At 31.8% G+C, this 22,696-nt stretch overlaps 1 protein-coding gene across 1 annotated transcript in view; it reads right to left on the bottom strand.

Annotated features, from left to right (window-relative positions):
• The window catches only part of LOC131801784 (DNA-binding protein D-ETS-3-like), a 61,380-nt gene that overhangs the window by 15,570 nt on the left and 23,114 nt on the right, over window positions 1-22,696 (bottom strand). Inside the window, exons 4-5 of the mRNA XM_059120727.1 lie at window positions 17,386-17,433; window positions 3,897-4,086 (exon numbers count right to left, since the gene is read on the bottom strand). Of these exons, the coding sequence (XP_058976710.1) occupies window positions 3,897-4,086; window positions 17,386-17,433 (238 nt within the window). The remainder of the gene's footprint in view (window positions 1-3,896; window positions 4,087-17,385; window positions 17,434-22,696) is intronic.

Raw genomic sequence — 22,696 nt, forward strand, 5'->3', positions numbered from 1 at the left:
AACTCACACACACACACAGACACCATCACAACAACAGCAGCAAATTAAAAGAGGAGCCAAGCAATACATAATGTCTATTTTTATTATTCATTGCATTCCTCCCCTCCCCATCTTCTACCCAGCTCTCTGACTGCCATTGCAACTGCTGTTGGCTGTGCCACTGCACAACACAATAATGCGATGCTGCTGCTGTTCAATGAAATTGCCACGAATTTCATTTGACATCACAATTATTGTGTGACAGTCATTGTTTTCGATTCAATGGAAAATGAAAATAGAGGAAAATGGGAAAATGAAAATTGCACAAAAAATCGCCATCGACATGTAGATAAAAAAGTTCTGCATTCTTTGTTTCATTGTCAGAATGCTGGCGAAAGTAGCTGCAAAAATAGCATCGGGCATCAGCAAATTATTGCTAATTACCACTGACAATGACTTCGACCATGAGTCGGTGCAGGGCCATTATGGCGATGGCGATTTTTGTTTGTTGTTGTTTGGAAATTTTTTTGATTGGCCAATTACAAAAAAAATTTCATTATTGGCTGGCATGTGAGGGAAGGGAAGAAAGAATAAATGGTTAATTGGGAGCAAATTATAGAAGATTTTCAAAAAATGTTTTGAAGTGCTTTAAAACATTTTTTTTTTTGAAGCCAATGATACTGAACAACGCGGAAAACTCACAGAAAGAAAAACTCTTAATCGTCTGGCATTTGAAGAAAGGACAACGAATAGATGGTAAATTAGGAGCAAATTATACAAAATTTTCAAAAAAAAAAAAAAAAATTCAAAAGATTTAAAAAAATATTTTCAGGCCAATAATAATGTCCAACGCAGAAGAGCAAAACTTCGAAAGTGGCTCACGGTCGAATTTTTATATCCCTTCACCATTTATATTATGGAGGGTATATTAAGTTCGTCATTCTGTTTTTAACTCATCGAAATAATAATTTTAAACCTATTTTTCATCACCGTAAAATTCTAAGACAATTTAGGCCTTCCCGTCCATCTGTTCGTATGTTATAATCACGCTAGAGTCAAAACGAATTATGATAGGATGCTTAAATTTTACATAAATCAGTCTTTTCTCTGCAGGCAGGTCAAGTTCGAAGATGGGCCATATCGGTCCACGATAGTCCGCGTATAGCCCCCATTTAACGGTACCTTCCGATATTCGGTATTTGGATAATTCTAGTCACACTTTTCAATGGAATTGTTTCAAATTTCGTATTTGAAGTTTCTAATGGGCAATTCAACCTATGACGGAAATTTTTCTAAGCAGATTAACGACTTCGTATAGACCCCTTATAACGATACGACCCGATATTGAGTATTTTGATAATTTTAGCGACATTATTAACCTGATTTTTTCAAATTTCGTATTTGAAGTTTGGAATGGATATTACAGCTTATGACAAAAAATTGTCTGTGCAGGTTCAAGTCTTCGTACGGCCCTCATATTACGATACCTATCGATATTCGGTATTTTGATGATTTTAGCTATATTATTAACCAGATTTTTACAAATTTCGTATTTGAAGCTCGGAATCGTTACTACAGCCGTTGACAACAAATTACTTATGCAGGACCCCGTCTGGCCACCATATAAAGGTTTTCATTTGAGTGGTATTTTTCGAAGGTTTCTTTTTTTTAAATGTTTCAAGTTCCTTCCAAATGCGGGAGGGTACAAAAAGTTCGGTCCAGCCGAACCTAGGTTATTTATTTTCATGGTTCATTGTATTGCTCATCCATTTTTTGGTGGCTTAAAGTTTGGTGTCATCCATCTAAAATCACTTTTTTTAAATCATATCAGGTTCGGCGTTAACCTTAAAAAGCGTTTTTAATATTTATAAATTCCTGGGGTTTAATTCAGCAGAGCTTTGTTGTATTCCAAGAACTATACTGAAATTTTATGACAAATAATTTTGAAGAATATTGTGATTTGCTATGATCCCGTTTAAAGGGAGTTTCAAATAAATTTTGTAAAAAAGAACCAAAAAGGCCCATTTGATGACTCGCTTGAGGGTTAAACATTTCCGTCAAAAAATCCTTGTATTGTATTCAGTTATATTGCCGAAGACACTATACAACTAAAATGCAAGAATTCCAAGGAATATTTAATGGAAAATTAAAAAAAAGTGGAAAATTAAAAAAAAAGTGCAGGATTGTAACGAAGGATCCTAGAAAAATATTTTCAAGGACTACAAAAGAGGTTCTCAGACCAATTTTTCATCCATTTTTTGGTGGCTTCAAATTACAATTAATAAAACTATTTTTTTTTTTTTTGAAGGCACCATTGCACTCAGCACGCGCCACCCAAAAATGGGTACAAATTAAGGTTCCTCATTTCATTTCTAGCGCACAATGGCCACCAAAATCTCCAAAGTGTCGATCACCTTAAGCAAGCGAATGGGCCAAAATACCGCAGAGAAACATTCGGGCAGCGTGTGATGATTTCATTGCCTGTTTGAAGGCCATAATTCGTGTCGAAGGTGACCAATTCGAACAAATCTTAGCTTATTCTAAAATTTGATGCTATTTCCGAAAATATAAAAATTATGGCGTTTGACTTTATTGCAGTTTTTTATCCCACCTTGTATATTTTTTTAAGAGACAAAGAATTGAAGATTTTTAAAAAAATTAAAATTTGTAATTTTTTTAAGTAATTTTTTCAAGGACCAACCATAATATATTAAAAAAGACCGAGATCCGCACTTTTTTTAAATATTTTTTTAGGAATCTACAGGCCAATCCTCATGGATTTTTACAACATTTATTCCAAAACCCATTAATTTTAATTTTTTAAAAAAAATTTTCACGGATCAAAACCCAAAGAAAAAATCCCTTTCAAGGACCAGCCTATGTTGTTATTTAACAATGTTTTTTCAAAATATTAATAATGTTTTTGTTGTTTTTTAAAGACTTTTATGTTCATGGATGTTTTGTAGAATTTTTAAATATGTATTCTAGAACTTCCAGGTGATTAACAATCGTTGATTTTTTATCAAACAATTCCCTCAAGGATATTCAGGTCAACAATCTTGAATATTTGCAAAAAGATATATTTTTTGAAAGATCTTCAGGATTTTTTTAAATGTTTATTCAATGACATTTTTAAATATTTTTTGAAGGATTTTTTTTGTTTAGTTTTCAAATACAGACCTCCAGAAACCTGTAGACCATATATTTTTGCAACATTTTCCAAAACCATCAATTTTGTTTTTTTTTTATAAATATCCTTCGCCCAATAAATGTGGATTGTTTTCAAGGATAAACAATAGGGATTTGTTAAAAATATTTTTTCAAAGTAAAAATCCTTTTCAAGGACCAACAAAGGTTGGGTTTTTTTAACAATGTTCGTTTAAAATAATAATAATAATAATAATAATAATAATAATAATAATAATAATAATAAAAAACATTGGCTGTTTTATAAATATATTTTTTAAAGACCTTCTGAACCTCAAACGTGAATTTTGTACAAAAATCTTTTGAAGGATTTTAACGAAGGATTTAAAAAAAATGAAAAACTGAATTGAATTTTTTACAAATGTTTTTTTTAGGAGTTTCCGAAGGTTTTTAGAAATTGTTTTAAAAGAGTTTTTTATCTTTGGTTTTTTCAAATGTTTTCGAAGGAATTTCCGAACTTCAAACGAGGATTTAGGACCTTAGGACTATCGAAAGGATCAATATTTAACTAAAAAGACTTTTATACCAATAAGCATGGATTTAAAGGACTATTCGACCATCGAAGGTAGATTGTTTTGAAAATATTCCTTAAAAACTTTTATACCAAAAATTTTTCCAAATTTACTTAAAAATGTTTTTACCACTTTCTTAGCAAAAAGGGTCAAAGGTTTCCTTTCTAATATTTTTAAATTTCGGATTCATTTGCTCACCTCAATGCCCGACTCAATTTATCGTAATTCATGTTCGGCTTGGATTTCCTTTCACCCCAACGACGGGCAACCTCATCGGGATCGGTTAATTTGAATTCACCATTTGTACCCTCCCAGGTTATGCAGCCGGCATTGCTGGAATCTGAGAGTAGTTCCAATAGAAATTGCCATAATTGGATTTGACCAGAACCTGTAAGGAAAAAAAACAAAAACAAAATTAATACAAGGCTATGGAATTGGTAAGAATTTCAAGGAAAACCAGATATAAAAAAATATTTATATGAACCCAAAGTAAAAATGTGTCCTAATTGTTCTGCCAATTTTAAGCTTCAACAGATAACCTTTAATTGGAAAGATATCAAAAATAACATTCGAAAGTATAGGAAAAACATGACATCTGTTGAAACCCGAAATATTTTGACAACAAGTGTCACAATTTTCCTCTTAAGGCCCAAGGACCTCCCATGGTTCGATTTACGTTTTATTATTTATTTTTTTCCCTCACTTTGATTTGCAAAGCGTGACAAAAGCCCTTTGGCTAAACAACAACAAAACCGAAAAGAATTCGTCGAAATCCTTTAACTCTTCAAGAAATTAAAAACAACCGCAAATAATTCTCAACAACTTGATGAGGCCATTATTCGATTCGTTAGGCACTTCAAACAATCAGCGACGAACATCATAAATCGTTTAATCATTTGGCAATTAGGTATTGTTCTCTATCTCTCTCTGTGTGTGTGGGGTGGGGTGGAAGGGAAAGGAAAGGGGGGGGGGGGGTGATGAAACCAAAGGCATTTAAGGGATGATTTGTTGTCTGTGTTGCTTTTTTTATTCCCTCAACACAAAGTGAGTCAGTCAGATAAGCAACAACAATCAAGTAATGACTTTTCGGATGAGTGACTAGCAAACTCGATGAATGAATGAATGAATAAAGGAATGAATGAATTGTGTTAATTGCAAATCACAACCGCTAAGTGAAGCTTTAAATCTTACACTCTTCTTCTTCTCCTTGTTTTTTGGTTGGGGGGTGGTAAGTTAAAAGGTTAGGAATTGCCACACGTGTTCCTTGCTAATGGATGTTAATGTTGCATCCAGCGGCAATTTTCCATGCCATTTGAAAAAGAAAATTTTTTAACCTTTTTCTTTGGCAGTTCTGCACACAAAACATGTTAATATGTGTGTGTGTGTGCACACGCCTAAATGCCTTATAATTGTTTTGGCCGTTTTGTTGCGACATCCTCTCGTCGCCGCCATCAGGTTTCTCAGTGGTCTCCATTTAAATTTTTCACCAACACTTGCACTAATTTTGATTTCCGTCATTTTGCCGCTGCCGCTGCTGCTGTTGCTGTGTCGTCTTTCATGGAAACGATAACAACTTTTCCTTTGACTTTCTGGCCAAAGCTGAGCGGAAAGTAATTTTAATTTAACAAAAAACGCATGTCGTTGCTAATATTTTAATTACCAACATGCAATGTTTTCTGTGGGTTTTTTTTCGGCTCTCAGATCCTATGTAGCTAGATTGAGGTTTGAGTCCTTAAATACCAGTTTTTGTTTGGGAAGCTAATCAACCACTATTTTTTAAATAATTATTTTTTTAAATTATTTTATTTATATTTTTGTTATATTTTATTTCAAGGATTTTCATGGATTGAAAGTGAATTCATAGATTGAAAATCCTTGAAATAAAATATAATAAAATAATTAAAAATGTGACAAAGAGGCAAACAAAAACGTGGAATTTTTGCAGACATTTTTTAAGAAGCAATAAAATTGGACATGAGCATAATATTTTTTCAAGGACCAAAAAACTTCATGTCAAATATATTCTCACAAAAAAATATATACATTTTTTTAAACAAATATTCAACTAATGTGGATTTTTTTAATATTTCCTTAGAAATATAGAAAAGTGGAGGTTTTGGTTTAGCTTTTTTTCCAAAGCCCAAGAAATTCGATATTTTGTAATATTTTTGCAGGTCCAATAAACATGATTTTATATTTTTATTTTTTTTTTATATTTTTAAGACAAAAGTAGAAGAAAGAAAATTTGAATATAATTTTCATAAAAAAACTATTGTATACAGGTATATAATTTATCCTGAGATCTATAGTGAAATTTGGTGTTGAATATTTCTTCTTTTGTCACCTTTCGGCTAAAATGAAATTTAAGGTTACTTCAGGCGTCTACTCGAAAAAAGTCCGAGGAAAATTTGATCAAAAAAATTGGAGATTATTTTATGTTATTTATTTATTTATTTTTTTATATTTATTTATTTATTTTATTGTTTTTTTTTTTTTTTTTTTTTTTTTGAACAGTGTTGGCTTGTTTGTTCGGGATATCATAGTATTTTGTTGTTGTAAAAACGTTAGGCTTAATCCCTTTATTGTTGTTTTTATAAAAACAACATTTGTTTATTAGTGGAGAACGATGGTAATGTTTACCAGGGGGATGGCAGGGAATGCCTAGGTTTAGGAAAGAGCCATAAACCCTCATCAGTTCCCTTGTTGTTTTTTTTTTTTTTTTTTTTTTTTTTTGAGAAAATTGAGGCTATTATTTGTTTGATAAGCAGTAATAATCTTCATTTCTTTTCTGTGGAGACTTTCAGTAAAATTTAATGAAGAATATTTTTGTCTTTGACGCCATCCTTCCAAAATGGTGCTTTGTTAGAGATTTTTGAATAAATTCAAATTAACACTAAAATATGTTTTTAATAATATAGGTATTTCTGGTCTTCTAGGACCTATTGTAGAATTTCATGACAAATAATTTTGTAGAATATTTGAACTTATTTTGGAAAAAAGACCAACGAGCAACATACAGGGCAATATGAAAAAATTATAACCAACTTCAGACTGTTGTCATTTCTAGGCCACTCGTCCGACAGCTGTTAAAATTATTGCAGTGACAGCTTATTCTACTGTTTACAAGCATACAAAAGCATTTTGGTGAGAATTTTCCAGAAAAAAAGTTATTCGTGATGGAATTCTAGCGTTAAAGTGTGATTTCTTTATATTTGGCTGGAAAACAGCAGGTGGCTATCGTTAGAGCACTCCAGCATTTAAATGTGAATAAATCTTTTGTGTCTCGTATCTTCGCTCGTTAATGTCGTACGTAACCCGACGTAAAGGAAGTGGTCGGAAGAAAACAGCAACATCTGCAGAAATGGTTCGAAAAGTAAAGAAGCGACTTGATCGAAACCCACGTCGCAGTGGCCCAAAAGATGAGCTGAACATAGCAATATTTCATTCGGCAAATATTAAAAAATTAGCTCGGGGTAAAGCCATTTCAATTCCAAAAAGTGCAAGAAGTTACACAGCACCAGAAAGAAAATAGACTTAAAAGAGCTAAAGAGTTGCTTCGCTTGGGCGAAAGTGGTGAACTGCCGATTTTGGTTTTCTCCAACTCCGATAAGAAAACATTCATTGTCCAGCAGTTTGTAAACAAACAAAATGATCGTGTTTACTTGCCAAAGAGGTCAGCTGAAAATGTGCACCTTCGGTTGGCCACCAAAACTCAAGCGCCGGCCATGGTGATAGTGCTAGCCGCCATAACAGCCGAAGGTCGCTCGTATTAATCGGGCGTGGCATCAGAATAAATGCCGAATATTATCGCGAAAATATGCTGGAAGATGTATTAAAGCCTATGACACGCAAACATTTTGGCCGCAGACCTTGGACATTGCAACAAGACTCACCACCATCTCACTCAGCACGCACCACCCAAGATTGTTTATAAAATGAGGTTCCTCGCTTCATTTCCCGCGCACAATGCCCACCAAAAATTTCCGGATACCAATCCGTTGGACTATTGTGTCTGGAGTATTTTGGAAAGCAAGCTTGGCACTAAAAAATACTAAAGTGTCGTTCACCTCAAGCAAGCGCTTCGCTGGGAATGGGCCAAAATATCACAGAGCAACATTCGGGCAGCGTGTGACCTATTCCATTTGGCCGTTTAAAGGCCATAATTTGTGTCAATGGTGACCAATTCGAACAAATCTAAAATTATTCTAAAATTTGATGCTATTTCCGACATTTTTTGCTTTCATTCAATAAAATTTAATAAAAAAAAATGTAAAAATTAGGGCGTTTGACTTTCTTGCTGTTTTTTTATCTCACCCTGTAAATATGAATTTCATGACTTTTACATAAGACTGACACTCTTAACGTCTTTGACAGGTTACGACCGGATTTAAAGAGATTATTTACCCACGTTTTGAAAAAAAAAACGATATCTTTTGTTGATTGCATGCACAGACTTCTATGAATCTAAATCTAAAAATGTGGAAGAGGGGAGGGACTTGCCCCCTCTATTTATGTTACTTAACAATTTAATCTTTTATAGCGCCGATATTTTTAGCTCTACTTACATTATTTGCTGGATTTTTCTTTTAATTATCGAAAAATCTAATATTAGTGGAACCGAGATTTTTTGAAACATTTTTTTTTTTTCAAGGACAAACTGACCAATAATCGATTTTTTTTAACATTTTTATTTCTTTCGAAGAGAATTATTATTACTATTTATTTATTTATTTTTTTATAATTTTTTTTTTTACTATACTTTTTCTATCTTTTTTCTAAGGCTTTTCAACGAACTCTCAAAACTGTTGTCTGTTATAAAATATAAATATAGTCTCCATTTAACGGCCTTTATCATAAAAAACAATAACCATTTTCTAAAATATATCACCTTACCGGCAAATACAAAATATATAACATTTAAAATTTTTGGCAACAACCTGACCAAAAAAAAAACTTCGACTGGACTATTAAATAAAATGCCAAACTTTAAATGTTCAAAATAGTTTCAAGAGCCCAACAATGATTTATGACACCTTTAAGGTATACCAATGCCTCTCTCCTCTCTTTTTCCCCCATCCCTCTCTCGTTAGCCACCAAAAAGTTATATCTTTCCTTAGCTGATTATTGCAAGGAATGTTGACCCTAATTCAAGAAATCAACCACCCACAGACAGTGGCAACAACTACAACAACAACAGCAACGAATTGGAAAAAGAAGTTAAAATAAATGTTAGAAAATAAAAAAAAACGAAAACAATGCCAATGTTCGAAGAAAAAAAGCAAACCTCGGCACTAGTCAACCTTTTCTCCAGCTGTCTCATGTGAAGGCAATGAAATATTTTACTAAGCAGTTGGGTGTATTTTGTTGTTGTAGTACGATTTTTTATGTTATTGTATGTATTTTGTTGGCTACATCAACGAAGGTAAAACTCAACCGGAATTAGCATAAAACAGGCACACAATCGCCCACCATTTGGCGACGCGACATTTAAATGCTTTGTTTCACCCACAAAACAACAAATTCAAGAACAATACATAAAAATGAAAAAGAAACAAAAAAGCAATATACATATATATTTACTGGAGAAAATGACAAGTGGAGGAAAACGGGTATGTTAGGGTGAGAAAAACAATTTTTGGAAAATATCAACAAAAAAAAAAAAAATCATCAACTATGGTCCTTGATTTAAATTAAAAAAATCCTAGATTATAGGTTTGAGAACTCTTTAAAATAATTATCAGAAAATCCATGATTATTTCTGAGCAGGTCTTTGAAAAAATACACAAGGAAAGGTGGGTGTATTGAGGAAATAAAACTGGCTTGTCGGTCCTTAACATTAAAAAAAATTGAAGTTAAGTTATAGAGCTCCTAGATTATTGACTATATTGTCCTTTGAAAGAACTTTTAGCAAACTCATGATTTTGGGCAGCTCATCCTTGAAAATAATTGTAAAAAAATACGCATTTATAGGTTGGATGCATAGTTCTAGGAAAAACATTTTTCAGATGATTTTTAGAAAATTCTCTTAAAAATTAAAGATTTCTGTCCGCTTAGTCAAAAAAAAGCGGAGAATTGTGTTAAATTGAGATTTGAAAAAATGTTAAAAAATTCACGATTATTGTTGATGAGAATTTTTTAAAAAATGTTTCAACGACCTTCTACCAAACAATGAAATTTTTGTTTCGAGTATTTTTAAAGACGTTTTGACCAATAATCTTGGTCGCCTTTAGTTCTTCAAGGACCAGTTTTATACTTGTGTAGTTCGTTTAAAGAATTAATTTATTCATTCAATTGTTAGGGTTCTTTAAAGAAATTCTTGAAACAATTACTTTAAATGATCTAAGCGTTTTTGTATATAATGCTTTGACTAATCCATGTTGTTTGGTCTTCAGGTCCTTGAGAAACTAAAAAATCCAAGTTTAAAATATTTAAAAAAATAACATTGTTGAGCCTGAGGGTCCTTAGAAAATTCTCTAGAAATCCACGTTGGTTAGAGCCTTAGTTCTTGGGAAATTTGTTTAAAGAAAACCTAGGTTGTTTGGCCTGGTGTTGGCCCTTGGAAAGAAATTCTTTAAAAAAATCATATTGGTACCTCAGAAGGCCCTGGGCAAATTTTCTTTAAAAAGTCAAAATTTTTTGGTCTGAATGTCCTTCGAAAAATTTCTTTAAAAAATCCAAGTTGTTTGGTCTGCAGATCCTTAAAAGAAAAATATATAAGAAATCCAAGTTGATTGATTGCTCTTATAATTTTTGGAAAAAAGGATGTTTATTTGTCTTAAGATCCTCCGAAAAATATTTGCAAAAAAATGGTAGTGGGGTTATCTAAAGGTCCATGAAAAATTTCTTTAAAAAGTCCACGTAGGTTATCGTAAAGGTCCATTGAAAAATGTATTTAAAAAATCCACTTTGATTGCTCTGAAAGTGAAAAAAATCATTAGAAAAATTCACGTTGTTTGGTCTGAAGGTCCTTGGAAAAAATTATTCAAAAAAATTCACGTTGTATGGTCTGCATGTCCTTGGAAAAATGCATTAAGAAATCCACGTTATTTTGTCCGAAGGTCCTCTAACAAATAATATAAGAAATCAAAGCTCTCTAAACTGTTTGGCCTAAAGGTTCTTAAAAAAATCCACGATGTTTGAAAAGTCCTTGGAAAAAATTCTGTAAAAACAACGTTGTTTGGTCTAAGATCCTTTGAAAAATTAATTTGAAAAAACCACGTTATTTAATATAAGATCATTGAAAACTTAATTTGAAAAATCCGCGTTATTTTGTCTAAAGGTCCTTTAAAAAATGCATTAAAAAGTCCACGTTGGTTAGCCTGAAAGTCCTTGGAAAAATGCATAAAAAGTTCTTAGAATAAAATTCTTGAGAAATCTACGTTTCATAATGCTTGATAAATATAATTGCTGATCAGACAATCCTTGGATGTTTTTTATTACCCATGTTGGTTGGTTTATGTCCTTTAAAAAATATTCAAAAAATCCAGGTTGTTTGGTCTGAGGGTCCTTTAAAAAATATTCAAAAAAATCCACGCTGTTTGGAATGTCCTTCGAAAAAATTCATAAAAAACCTATGTGTAGGTTTGCCTGAAGGTCCTTGGAAAAATGTATAAAAATTTCTTAGAATAAAAGTCCTTGTATGTTTTTAATTCACGTTGTTTGGCCTGAAGGTCCTTTAAAGATTTCTCTAGAAATTCACGTTGGTTAGAGTCATGGTCCTTGGGAAAATTATTTTAAAAAATCTACGTTCTTTGGCCTTATATTAGCCTCGAAAAAAATCTTTAAAATCCTTTGAAAAAGCATTAAAAAGTTTGTCAAAGGGTCCTTTAAAAAAATTCATTAAAAAATCACGTTCGTTGGTCTAAGGGTCATTGGTAAAATTAATAAAAACTTCCTACAATGAAATTCTTAAAACATCTACGTTTGTTGGTCTCATAATCCTTGCAAATATAAAATTCAAATTTGCATATCTGATAGCCTTTGGCGAACACTGTAGCTGTTCTGACAGTCCTTGAACGTTTTTTTATAAATCCAAGTTTAATAGTCTTCAGATCTTTTGAAAAAATCTTAAAATTTGGCGAACCCATGCTGTTAAATTCATTATAGTCTCTGAATAAATCTTTAAAAAATATGAAATGAATCTATAAAAAATGCATATTGATTGATCTTTTAGTCCTGGAGAAAAATTCTCCAAAAAGTCCGTATTAATTGATAATTCTTGGAAATAAGTTAAAAAAATCCCTTTGTTGTTAAATATTCTTGAGAAAACTCTTTAAAAATATTCAAGTTTGTTGATAAAAAAGTCCTTGAAAATATTCCTAAAAAATCACGTTGGTTGGTCTGCGGGCAAATTTCTTAATAAAGCCTTTCAAAAAATAAACGTTTAAAATCTTAGAAAAAATCTTCAAAAATCCAAGTCGATCAGTTTTAAGTTCCTTGGAAAGAAATCCTTAAAAATCAATATTTCATCGGAAAAATATTAAAAAAAATCTCGCTGGTTTCTTAAATGTTTTTTAACCCAAAGTTGTTTTATGAAAAAAATGTTAAAATCCATGGACCATTATTTTTTTTTTAATTGATATTGATCATTGGAAAAAAATCTTTAGAAAATCCACATTGTCCTTGGAAAAAAGTAAACAATCCTTAAACAACTTGACAAAGAAACATAAAAACATTTTTTTTAATTACGTTGAGGCTTTTAGAAAATTTACATTGGTCCTTTAAAAAAAATCTTCAAAGATTTTACCTTTGAAAATAAATTCTTAAAAATTTGGTATCTAAAAAATATTTTTAAATTTTTGTCATTCTGTCCATTGTTGCTACCCACCCTATAATATTTAATGTTTCTGCTAAAGAATATAAAATCCCGTGGGTATTTCTTAGCCATGTTTTTTTCGCTACTAGCCACATTTATTCTTTAAAGAAAATAAATGACGTATACACCATTACAAGGGTTTACAAGAGTTGCGGTTCATGTAGTTACATGTAGCTGCTTTATAACTCCAAGTACCTCGTGTGGAAACTACTGTAATATGAATCCATAGAAAACACTCAACTCACTCCAACTATTTAGAAGAAATGAAAAAAGACTACAGCAAGGCACGCGAATTTTTATAGTTACGAATTTGGAAGAAAAGGGCAAGAGGAGGGCATATGTGGGAGTTCTGGTGATTGTATAAAAATCACCTCCAACTGTGATTCATACAACAACTACAAGACCACTTTCTCCTTACATCATAGAGTATGTATGTATGTATGCACGTCAGTGTGTCGGTGTGTGAGTGAGTTTCATGTCAAAACCCGTCTAGATGCGATGGTGGCAAAAATGCTGTTTTGATTAATTATAGCTTCCTCTAAACACGGAACCGCTTTGTTACTCCAAGTCCGGTGCAACAATAACATCAGCAGCCATGGCAGCTACAACAATGATGACGACAATGGAAATAATGGCATTCTAAAGATTCAGTGAAAATTTAAATGTTCTTAGCATGCAACTTGTTGTAAGGATGGAATAAAGAAAGAGAGAGAGAGAGTGAGAGAAAGAGACAGTGAAAGGAACCTCAAGGAACAGGCAACATGCACTCGGACAACAGCAATTTATGGCCATCACTTTTTTATAAAAAATAAAAAAAATGAAGTTAACTCCAAAAAAATAATGGCAAAAGAAAGCTAAACAACAAAATATGTGGTTACTCCCATCTTAACAATGTCGAAGAAGACTTTTCTTCTTTTTTCCCTCAACTTAAATAAGAAATTATCCAAGGAGAGAAAAAAGGTGGTTTTGGAAAAACTCAAGGATTTGTGATAATTTTTTTGTATTGTTACAAATATTTTTTTGAAATTTAATTAACATTGTTTGGTATGTTGTTTTTGCCCGGACATAACTTTTTGACATTCTGTAAAAATTCGACTTCGACATCGCCTCTGGTGAGCTGCGGACAAGAGTGATATGAAAATTACAAAAGTACAACCAAGTAATTATTTCCGCAAAATGGAAGCGAAATTAAATTAACATTCTTAAGAGACGATCAAAGGAGGAAATTTGTTTTTTTTTTTTTTTTTTGAAGGGAAAGGGAAAAAAGTGAGAAAGGGAAAATATGCTATTCTTAACCACTTTTACCACCAATAAGCTCTCTATGTAACTCTAGGACTTATTCTTTCATATTCAAGTTCAATAAAATATAAATAGTTCTCAATACCAAATTTGAGGATTTAAGCACTATCCCTTCCCCAAATATGCCATTTAGTACCACTTAGTACTTTTCGCATAATTGTAGTACACATTTCCAAAAAACCAATTCAATATCTTTACCTCAGAGACCTACATTGACCTTAATCTGAAATTTCAGGATTTCAGCATTAATTATTTGCCCAATACCAAATTTAGTACTTCTCGTACAATTATAGTATACATTTCCAAAATAAATCTCCATATCTCAACCCCAGATACCAACGGAGACCTCAATATAAAATACCAAATTTAGTACAATTTAGTACTTTTTATACAATTATAGTACACATTTTAAAAACCACCACCATAACTCAATTCCAGATATCTACTGAGACTTCACTGTAAAATTTCGGGACTCCAGCTCTATTTCTACACCCAATACCAAATCTGGTACCATTTAGTACTTTTCAGACATATATGGTACACATTTCCAAGACCATCTCCATATCTCAATTCCAGATACCAACATCAAAGTTGGGGATTTCAGCCTTATCTCTTCACCCAATAGCAAATTTAATACCATTTGGTACTTTTCGTACAAGCATTCGCAATACCGTTCCATATCTCGATCCTATCCTCAATCCAACAAAAATCTCAAGATCATATTTCGGATTTTCAACTCTAACCCTTTACCCAATACCAAATTTAGTACCATTTAGTACTTTTCGTACAAATATGGGACGCATTTGTAAAACCATCTCCAAATCTCAATTCCAGATACTAACATCAAAGTTGGGGATTCCAGCCTTATCTCCTCACCCAATACCAAATTTAGTACTTTTAAGTACTTTTCGTACAATAATAGCACACATTTCCAAAAAGAGACCTCAATATCAAATTTCACAATTGTATCTTTATCCCTTCACCGAATACCAAATTTAGTAACATTTAGTACTTTTCCTGCAATTATAGTATACATTTCCAAAACCACCCCATACCTCAATTTCAGATATCAACATAAAGTATGGGGATTCCAGCCTTATCTCTTCAACCAATACAAAATTTCGGAATTTCAGCTCAAACCATTCTCCAAATACCAAATTTAGTACTATTTGGCACTTTTCGTACAATTATAGTACAAATTTCCAAAGGCACCTCACAGCAACTCTAATTCCAAATTTAAAATTTAAAGCACTATCTTTTCTCACCCAATACCAAGTTGTACCAAACACGAGCACAATTTCGTACTTTTCGTGCAAATATAGTACACATTTCCGAAATCACCTCTTAATCACAAACCTAACGCTTCGTACATATTTTTAAAACCCCTGTAAATTACTTTCCAAACTAGATTCCTATACCAAAATTCCAAGTTTTAAGCTCAATCCGTTCCACATGATAGTAAAAAGTACCATTTTAGAAGCTTAATAATATTTTAGAACATTTACAACACATACGAATTTCCAAAGTTTCCTGTATTCCCCAATCCTACACTCCCACAGTAATCCCAATGCCAAATTTTCGGGTTACACCCCTGTTGGTTCGCCCAAATACAAATTATAGTTTATTTAGTACATATAAGTACAATCTTCCAAAACTGCCCAAATATCCCAATCTTACACCCCGACAGCAGTCTTATTTCCAATTTTCAGGATACCAGCTCTATTGGATCACCCAAATCTAAATTATACCAAATTTAGTACCATTTAGTACTTATCGTGCACATAAGTAAAAATCTCCAAAACTACCTACATAGCTCAGTCTTACATTCCCACGGTAATCTTATTTCCAGTTTCCAGGATACCAGCTCAATTGGTTCACCCAAATGCAAAGTGTACTAAATTTAGTAGCATTTAGTACACATAAGTACGAATTTCCAATACTACCTATACATATTTCTTATTCCTAGAATGCAATAGTAATCGTATTACTAGATATCAAAATTCCAGCTCTATCGGTTCACCCAAATCGAAATTGTACCAAATTTGGTACCATTTGGTACTTTTCTTGCACATAAGTACCCATTTCGAAAACTTCATTCCAAATTTGAAAACTGCACCTTCATCCGTTCATTCCAAACCCAACCGTTCCAAATTGAGTACCATTTAGTACAATTTATTTATTTTTTTATTTTTTTTTTTGTTGTAATTTTCGTACCCCTTTTAGTACGTATCTCCATAAACCCAGCCTTTTCACTCACCTATGCACCCAGATTGAACTGCAAAAATTCAAGATTCTAGCTTCAGCTGTTTCGTCCGGGCGCTGATTCTTAGTCAGTCAGTCGGTAGATATCAGTAGGTTGACCCGTAAAATCAATGTTCACACCATCCAAAGTCCTTTAAAATGTATTCTTAAAAACTCGCGTTTTATGTTAAAAAAGTCCGTTAAATTTTTTTTTTTCATGTTCGAAAATGCCCTGAAAAATTATTCTAAAGGATCAAAAGGATATTCTACAGGATGACTTTTAAACTCGTTATATTCTACAACGACTGCTAATCCAGTTTTTCCAAAAAAAAAAACCTAATGACTTTCGAATTAACTCTTTTTCCCATGCCAGACATTGCTCTCTTGTGATTTATGATTGCTATTTTTGGGGAAATCACGCCCCTTATGGGCGTAGCCCACAGGATGATGAATAACAAATATTTCATACATTGTAACCCTTTTTCCCTTGTGCATTATGAATTTTTAATAAACTCCAACGAAAATGACGAAACAGAGAAAATCATTAACACCCGTGACTAGTATGGAACATAACCCTTTCCAAAAAAAAAAATTAAACGAAGAAAAAAACACCATTTGATCCTTAGCCAAAGATCGGCACGTGTAACGTGGCACTCCTTGGCTTATTACATATGCTCGGGCAATGAATAAAGATTTTTTTCGAAGTCAATCTTTCAAAAGGGAACACAAAAACACCCCACCAACAAAAGGGCTATACTTATTTTCTGTTCCAGAAAAAAAAAAACACCTTTACCCTGTTCCCTCACACCCCAATTTCTGCCACCATGAGTGCGTGGCATTACACAGACAATCAAAGGTGAAACTTAAGGGATAATATTAATTTGATTTGTTAATAACAATAATAAATTTGTTGCATTTAAATGAACTCGGCACCAAAAGGTGGGGTGGAGGAGGTGTTACCTTTCATTCACTTTCATTTCATGTTCTCAGCAAAGAGAAAAGGGGGAAATCTCTCGTGGAAAAATTGCATGTAAAACGCAGATCACACGTGATATGCTAATATGGTCGGTCATATGAATGACAGAAAATTACAAAAACAACAACAATACTGAAAAAAGTCAAAAAATCGGAAAAAAATGTTACACTGGAACACGTGCTGTTTTTGGATTCCAACTAAGGGCTGTAACTAATCTTAGCACCTGTATCTTTATGCCTTTTTGGAAAAAATATTCGAAATTTTAATTTTCAAGTGTTGTGTAAAGGGGGAAAATTTTGAGGTCCTTAAGGGTATATTTTAATAGTACAAAGCATGTGGTTGTAAGGGATACTTACCAGAACTTGCTAGACGACTGCTGGTCGCTCCAAACATTTGATATGGATCTGAAAGGGAGAGATAAAAATTAGAATCAATTAATTTTATTTTATTTATTTAATATAAATAATTAATAATAATTATAATAAAAATAATAATAATAATAATAATAATAGTAATAATGAAATAATAATAGTAAGAATTATAATAATAACATTAATATAAATAATAATAATAATAATAATAATGATAATAATAATAATAATAATAATAATAATAATAATAATAATAATAATAATAATAATAATAATAATAATAATAATAATAATAATAATAATAATAAATTTAATAATAACAATAATAATTTTAATAATAATAATAATAATAATAATAATTTAATAATAACAATAATAATTTTAATAATAATAATAATAATAATAATAATAATAATTTTAATAATAATAATAATAATAATAATAATAATAATAATAATAATATAATAATAATAATAATAATAATAATAATAATAATAATAATAATAATAATAATAATAATAATAATAATAATAATAATAACAATAGTAATAGTAATAATAATAATAATAATAATATAATAATAATAATAACATTAATAATAATAATAATAATAATAATAATAACAAAAACAATTGTGTAATAAAAATTAATGAAAAATATAGATAATATAAAAATGAATAATAGAAATTGTTATACAATTTTTTTCTTCCTGTTAAATAAATTTCTTTGTTAGTGGTTTGAAAACCCTTAAAAAATAATAAAAATTATCCTCAATTTCTAGCTTTAGAAAAACCCCTAAAAATTAAAGGTTTTTTTGAAAATAGTTTATGAAAATTTCTAATTCTAATATGAAAGATCTTTTACCTTTTTTTTAAAACAAGTATCCGACGATTCTACTATCAACGCTTCTCATTAATTTATTTTACAAAAATAAATAATAAAACCAAAATTAAAAAAAAAAAATAAAAAAAATTCATTTACAAAAGTCCCGAAAAAAAAAATTCAAAAGCCCAAAACGTTTGTTTATTAGTCGAGAACGATGGTGCTGTTATAGGCAGGGAATACCTAGGTTTGGGAAAGAACCACCAATCCTTGTTTTTTGTCTGGAATATTCTCCTCCGTAGCTATTTTAAAAATAGCTCCTCCATTTCCTTGAAAATTTTAAAATTATTACAGTGGAAGCTCATTATATTTGTTTACAAGCGTACCAAAGCATTTTGGTGAAAATTTTCCAGAAAAAAAGTTATTCGTGATGGAATTCAAGCGTGATATGATGTGATTTCTTATATTTGGTTGGAAAACCATAGGTGGCTATCGATAGAACACTTCAGTATTATTTATGTGAATTAATCTTTTGTGTCTCGTACGAGCGTAGTCCGATGTCAAGGAAGTGGACGGAAGAAAACAGCAAAATCAGCAGAAATGGTTCGAAAAGTGAAGTAGGGCGACTTGATCGAAAGCCGCGTCGCAGTGGCCGAAAAATGGCTCGTGAGCTGAATATATCGCAATATTCCATTCGGCAAATATTGAAAAATGAGCTCGGGGTAAATCCATTGAAATTCCAAAAAATGCAAGAACTTACACCGCAACGAAGAGACAATACACTCAAAAGAGTGAACTGCCAAATTGGGTTTTCACCAATGAGAAAACATCATTCGTTGTCCAGCTGTTTGCAAAGAAGCAAAATAATCGTGTTTACTTGCCAAAGAGGTCAGCTGAAAACATGCACCTTCGATTGGCCACCAGAACTCAAGTGACGGCCAGAACTCAAGTGCCGGCGTGACCGCCATTACAGCCGATGGTTGCTCTCCGCTCGTATTAATCGACCGTGGCATCAGAATAAATGCCGAATATTATCGCGAAAATATTCTGGAGGGTGTATTAAAGCCTTGGGCACGCAAACATTTTGGCCGCAAACCTTGGACATTCCAATAGGACTCAGCACCATCGCACTCAGCACGCGCCACCCAAGAATGGTTGCAAAAAGAGGATCCTCTCTTCATTTCCAGCCCAAAATGGCCACCAAAATCTCCGGATACCAATCCGTTGGACTATTGTATCGGGAGTATTTTGGAAAGCAAGGTTGGCACTAAAAAACACCAAAGTGTCGAACACCCCAATCAAGCGCTTCGCCGGAAATGGGCTAAAATAACGTAGAGCAACATTCGGGCAGCGTGGGACGGTTTCATTGGCCGTTTCGTGTCAAAGGTGACCAATTCGAACAAATCTCAACTTATTCTAGAATTTGATGCTATTTCCGGTATTTTTTGGTTTCATCCAAATTTTTTTGAAAAAAATGTAAAAATTATGGCGTTCGACTTTCTTGCAGCTTTTTATCTCACCATGTATATGTATATATATTTTTTTTTAAATTTCGAATTTATGCTCTGAAGGCCCTTGAAGAAATACTTATAAAAACCCTATATACCCTATGTATGTTAATCCCTTAATTGGTTTTGTGCATTTAAAAATAAAAATGCCAATCAAAAAGTCCTTGAAAATATATTGTTTTAAAATTCTGGCATAATGGCCTGAAAATTTATTAAAAATTATTATTAAAATCCAAATTGAAAAACATATTGGTTCTGGAAAAAATAATCTTTAATAATCCGTGATTATAAATCTGTTAATTCTTAAGAAAATATTCTATAAAAAACACTTTTAAGGTCTCTTCACCATTGAAAATTGTCTTAAAAACCATATTTTTGTTGGTACTCAAAACAATCTAAAAATGTCTATGCTCAGTGATATGAAACTTCTTTAAAAAAAAAAATATTTTAAAAATCCACATTAAAATATCTGAAAGTACTCCCCAAATTTCCATGGTTATTAAATTGTAAGTCATTATAAACAATTATTAAAAAATCTAGTTCAAAATAATATTCTTAAAAATTCCATAGCTATTGATCTGTCTGCCTTGTACAAATGTTGCCAAAAATGTCAGCAATATTGATGTTGTAGTCCATAAAAATATTTTCATAAGTATCCAGGTTCTTCGTATGTTGAAACAATATTCTCAAAAATCCAGGTTTGTCGTCTAAAAAATCTTCTTAAAAAATAAAATATTCTTAAAATCTTAAAAAAATCTTAAAATAGTTGCGCCTTGAAAAATACAATTTTAGGATTCATGCCAATTAATTCCTTTTAAAAGATGTTTGTCTATTGGTCCTTGATTTAAAAAAAAAACTTAGATTTATTACTTTACTGATCCATGGAAAAATATTTTTAAAAATCTAGGATTAGTTATTTTTTTGATCCTTGCAAGACTTTTAAAAATAGTTGTAGAAATTCATTAGTATTTCGGTTCTTAAAAATCTTAAAAAATTAGGTGATAATCTTTTGATCCTCAATCAAACATATATTTAAAAAAAATCCTTTAAGGATTCATGTCAATTGGTTCTTAAGAAATTTATTAAAAATTTGTAGAAGATGTTGGTCTATTGGTCTCTGATTTGTTTTTAAAAAATGTAAGTCTATTAGTTTGCCGATCCTTGGTAAAATATTCTTAAAAGTCTAGGATTAGTTTTTTTTTTTTTTTGATCCTTGCAAGATTTTAAAAAATAGTAGTACAAATTCATTAGTATTTCGGTTCTTAAAAATCTTAGAAAATTAGGTTTGATAATCTTTCGACACTTAATTAAATATATATTTAAAAAAATCCTTTAAGGATTCATGCTAATTAAAAGATGTTGATCTATTGGTCCCTGATTTTTTAAGTAACTTTATTATTTTGCTGTTCCTTGAAAAAATATTCCTAAAAATCTAGGATTTTTGATTTTTCTATCTAGCAAGGATTAGCTAGATTTTTTCTTTAGCAAAATCTAAAATAAAATTAGGTTTGATAGTCTTTCGATCCTTAATCAAAGATTCTCAAAGAAATATTTAAAATAATCACATTTCCGTTTTTAGATTTTCAAAGATATTTTAAAGGTCCACCATGTTCATCCTGTTGATCCTTAAAATAATATCCCTCAAGAATTTTTTCTCAGTTGCAAAAAAATCTTGATATTCAGCTTCAAGTCTCCATATCAGACACATTTCTGAAATTGTTTGCATCTCACACCATCACATCAGCTTTTTTTTGTCCAAATGGCAATTTCAAACAGCCGCTCACAAGTGGCACTTGAAAAGAAACAAATACGAGTACTTTAAATACCCATTCGTTGTTGTTCTTGGTGTCGACGATGGTGACGACGACGAGAACAACGACAGTGACTGTAAATACCATGACGAGGATAACAATTGAGGACGAACGACGCTGAGGACAATTCCACAAAACACTTGAAACGCATTTGCGGCAATGACACATTTAACCAAAAGCGAAAAGGAGTTTCAATTTTCAATTCCAACTCTCAGGGAACAGAAAAAGTTATGGGAAGGAGTTCCATACGAAAGGGGACAGGGAGGATGGGTATATAAAAAAAAACACTGCCAAAGTGAGGGATCTGCGTACAAAAAAAAAAAAAAAAAAATGAAAATACTTTCAACGCCAGTCCTGGCTATAAATGTCCTTGTTTTTTTTTTTTTTTTTTTTTTGAGCGACTCGCAATGTAAACGTCAGTTCGGCTTCAATGCGTATTGAATTGTAATGAAATGAAATGGCAATTGAAATGAGTCCTGCGTGTGCCAGGAGAGCGAGAGAGTGGTTGTGAGTACTGCGTGTGTGTGTGTGTGGAGTAGTATTGGTGGTGGTTGTGTTATTGTTATGCTTTAGTGCCAACAAATAGTAATCCGCAATTAGAGTACTTGCAAATGTAGTTGACACAAAACTAGTAACAGCAACAACAAAGAACAACAGGAATGTAGCAACAACAAAAAAAGAAAAGAAAAACAACAAATAAATATCAGCTATTGTTGTTCCCTGACTTAATGTGATGTCGACCTGTCAAAAGTTGACGGTCACGAGCACCACTTTTTTGTTCGGCTGGCTTTGGTTTGGGAAAACATTTTCACCAAAATAATCGATATGGAATTATTAAGCTTGTAGTGCGGATTCGGTCACATGACCAAAAATAGTAATGCATGGTTGAGATTCTACTCTCCTTTTCGGAACAATTCATTTGACTGGCAGTTTTATTCATAATTTGATGATTACCGTAAAAAAAAGAAACGGAAACAATAACAGATTAAGACGCGTGGCTTCATTCATAACTTGCTACCGTGTGTGTGTGTGTGTTTGTTATTTTTTTCGGCAGATTTAAATACACACGCGACCGAAGAACTTCTGTTCTCTCCTGCAGCCATGTTTTGTAAACTCAACTTTCAAAATTTCATATTTTTGCCAATGAAAACAATA

The sequence above is a fragment of the Musca domestica genome, unplaced genomic scaffold (assembly GCF_030504385.1).
Source record: "Musca domestica strain aabys unplaced genomic scaffold, Musca_domestica.polishedcontigs.V.1.1 171, whole genome shotgun sequence".
Taxonomy (NCBI): domain Eukaryota; kingdom Metazoa; phylum Arthropoda; class Insecta; order Diptera; family Muscidae; genus Musca; species Musca domestica.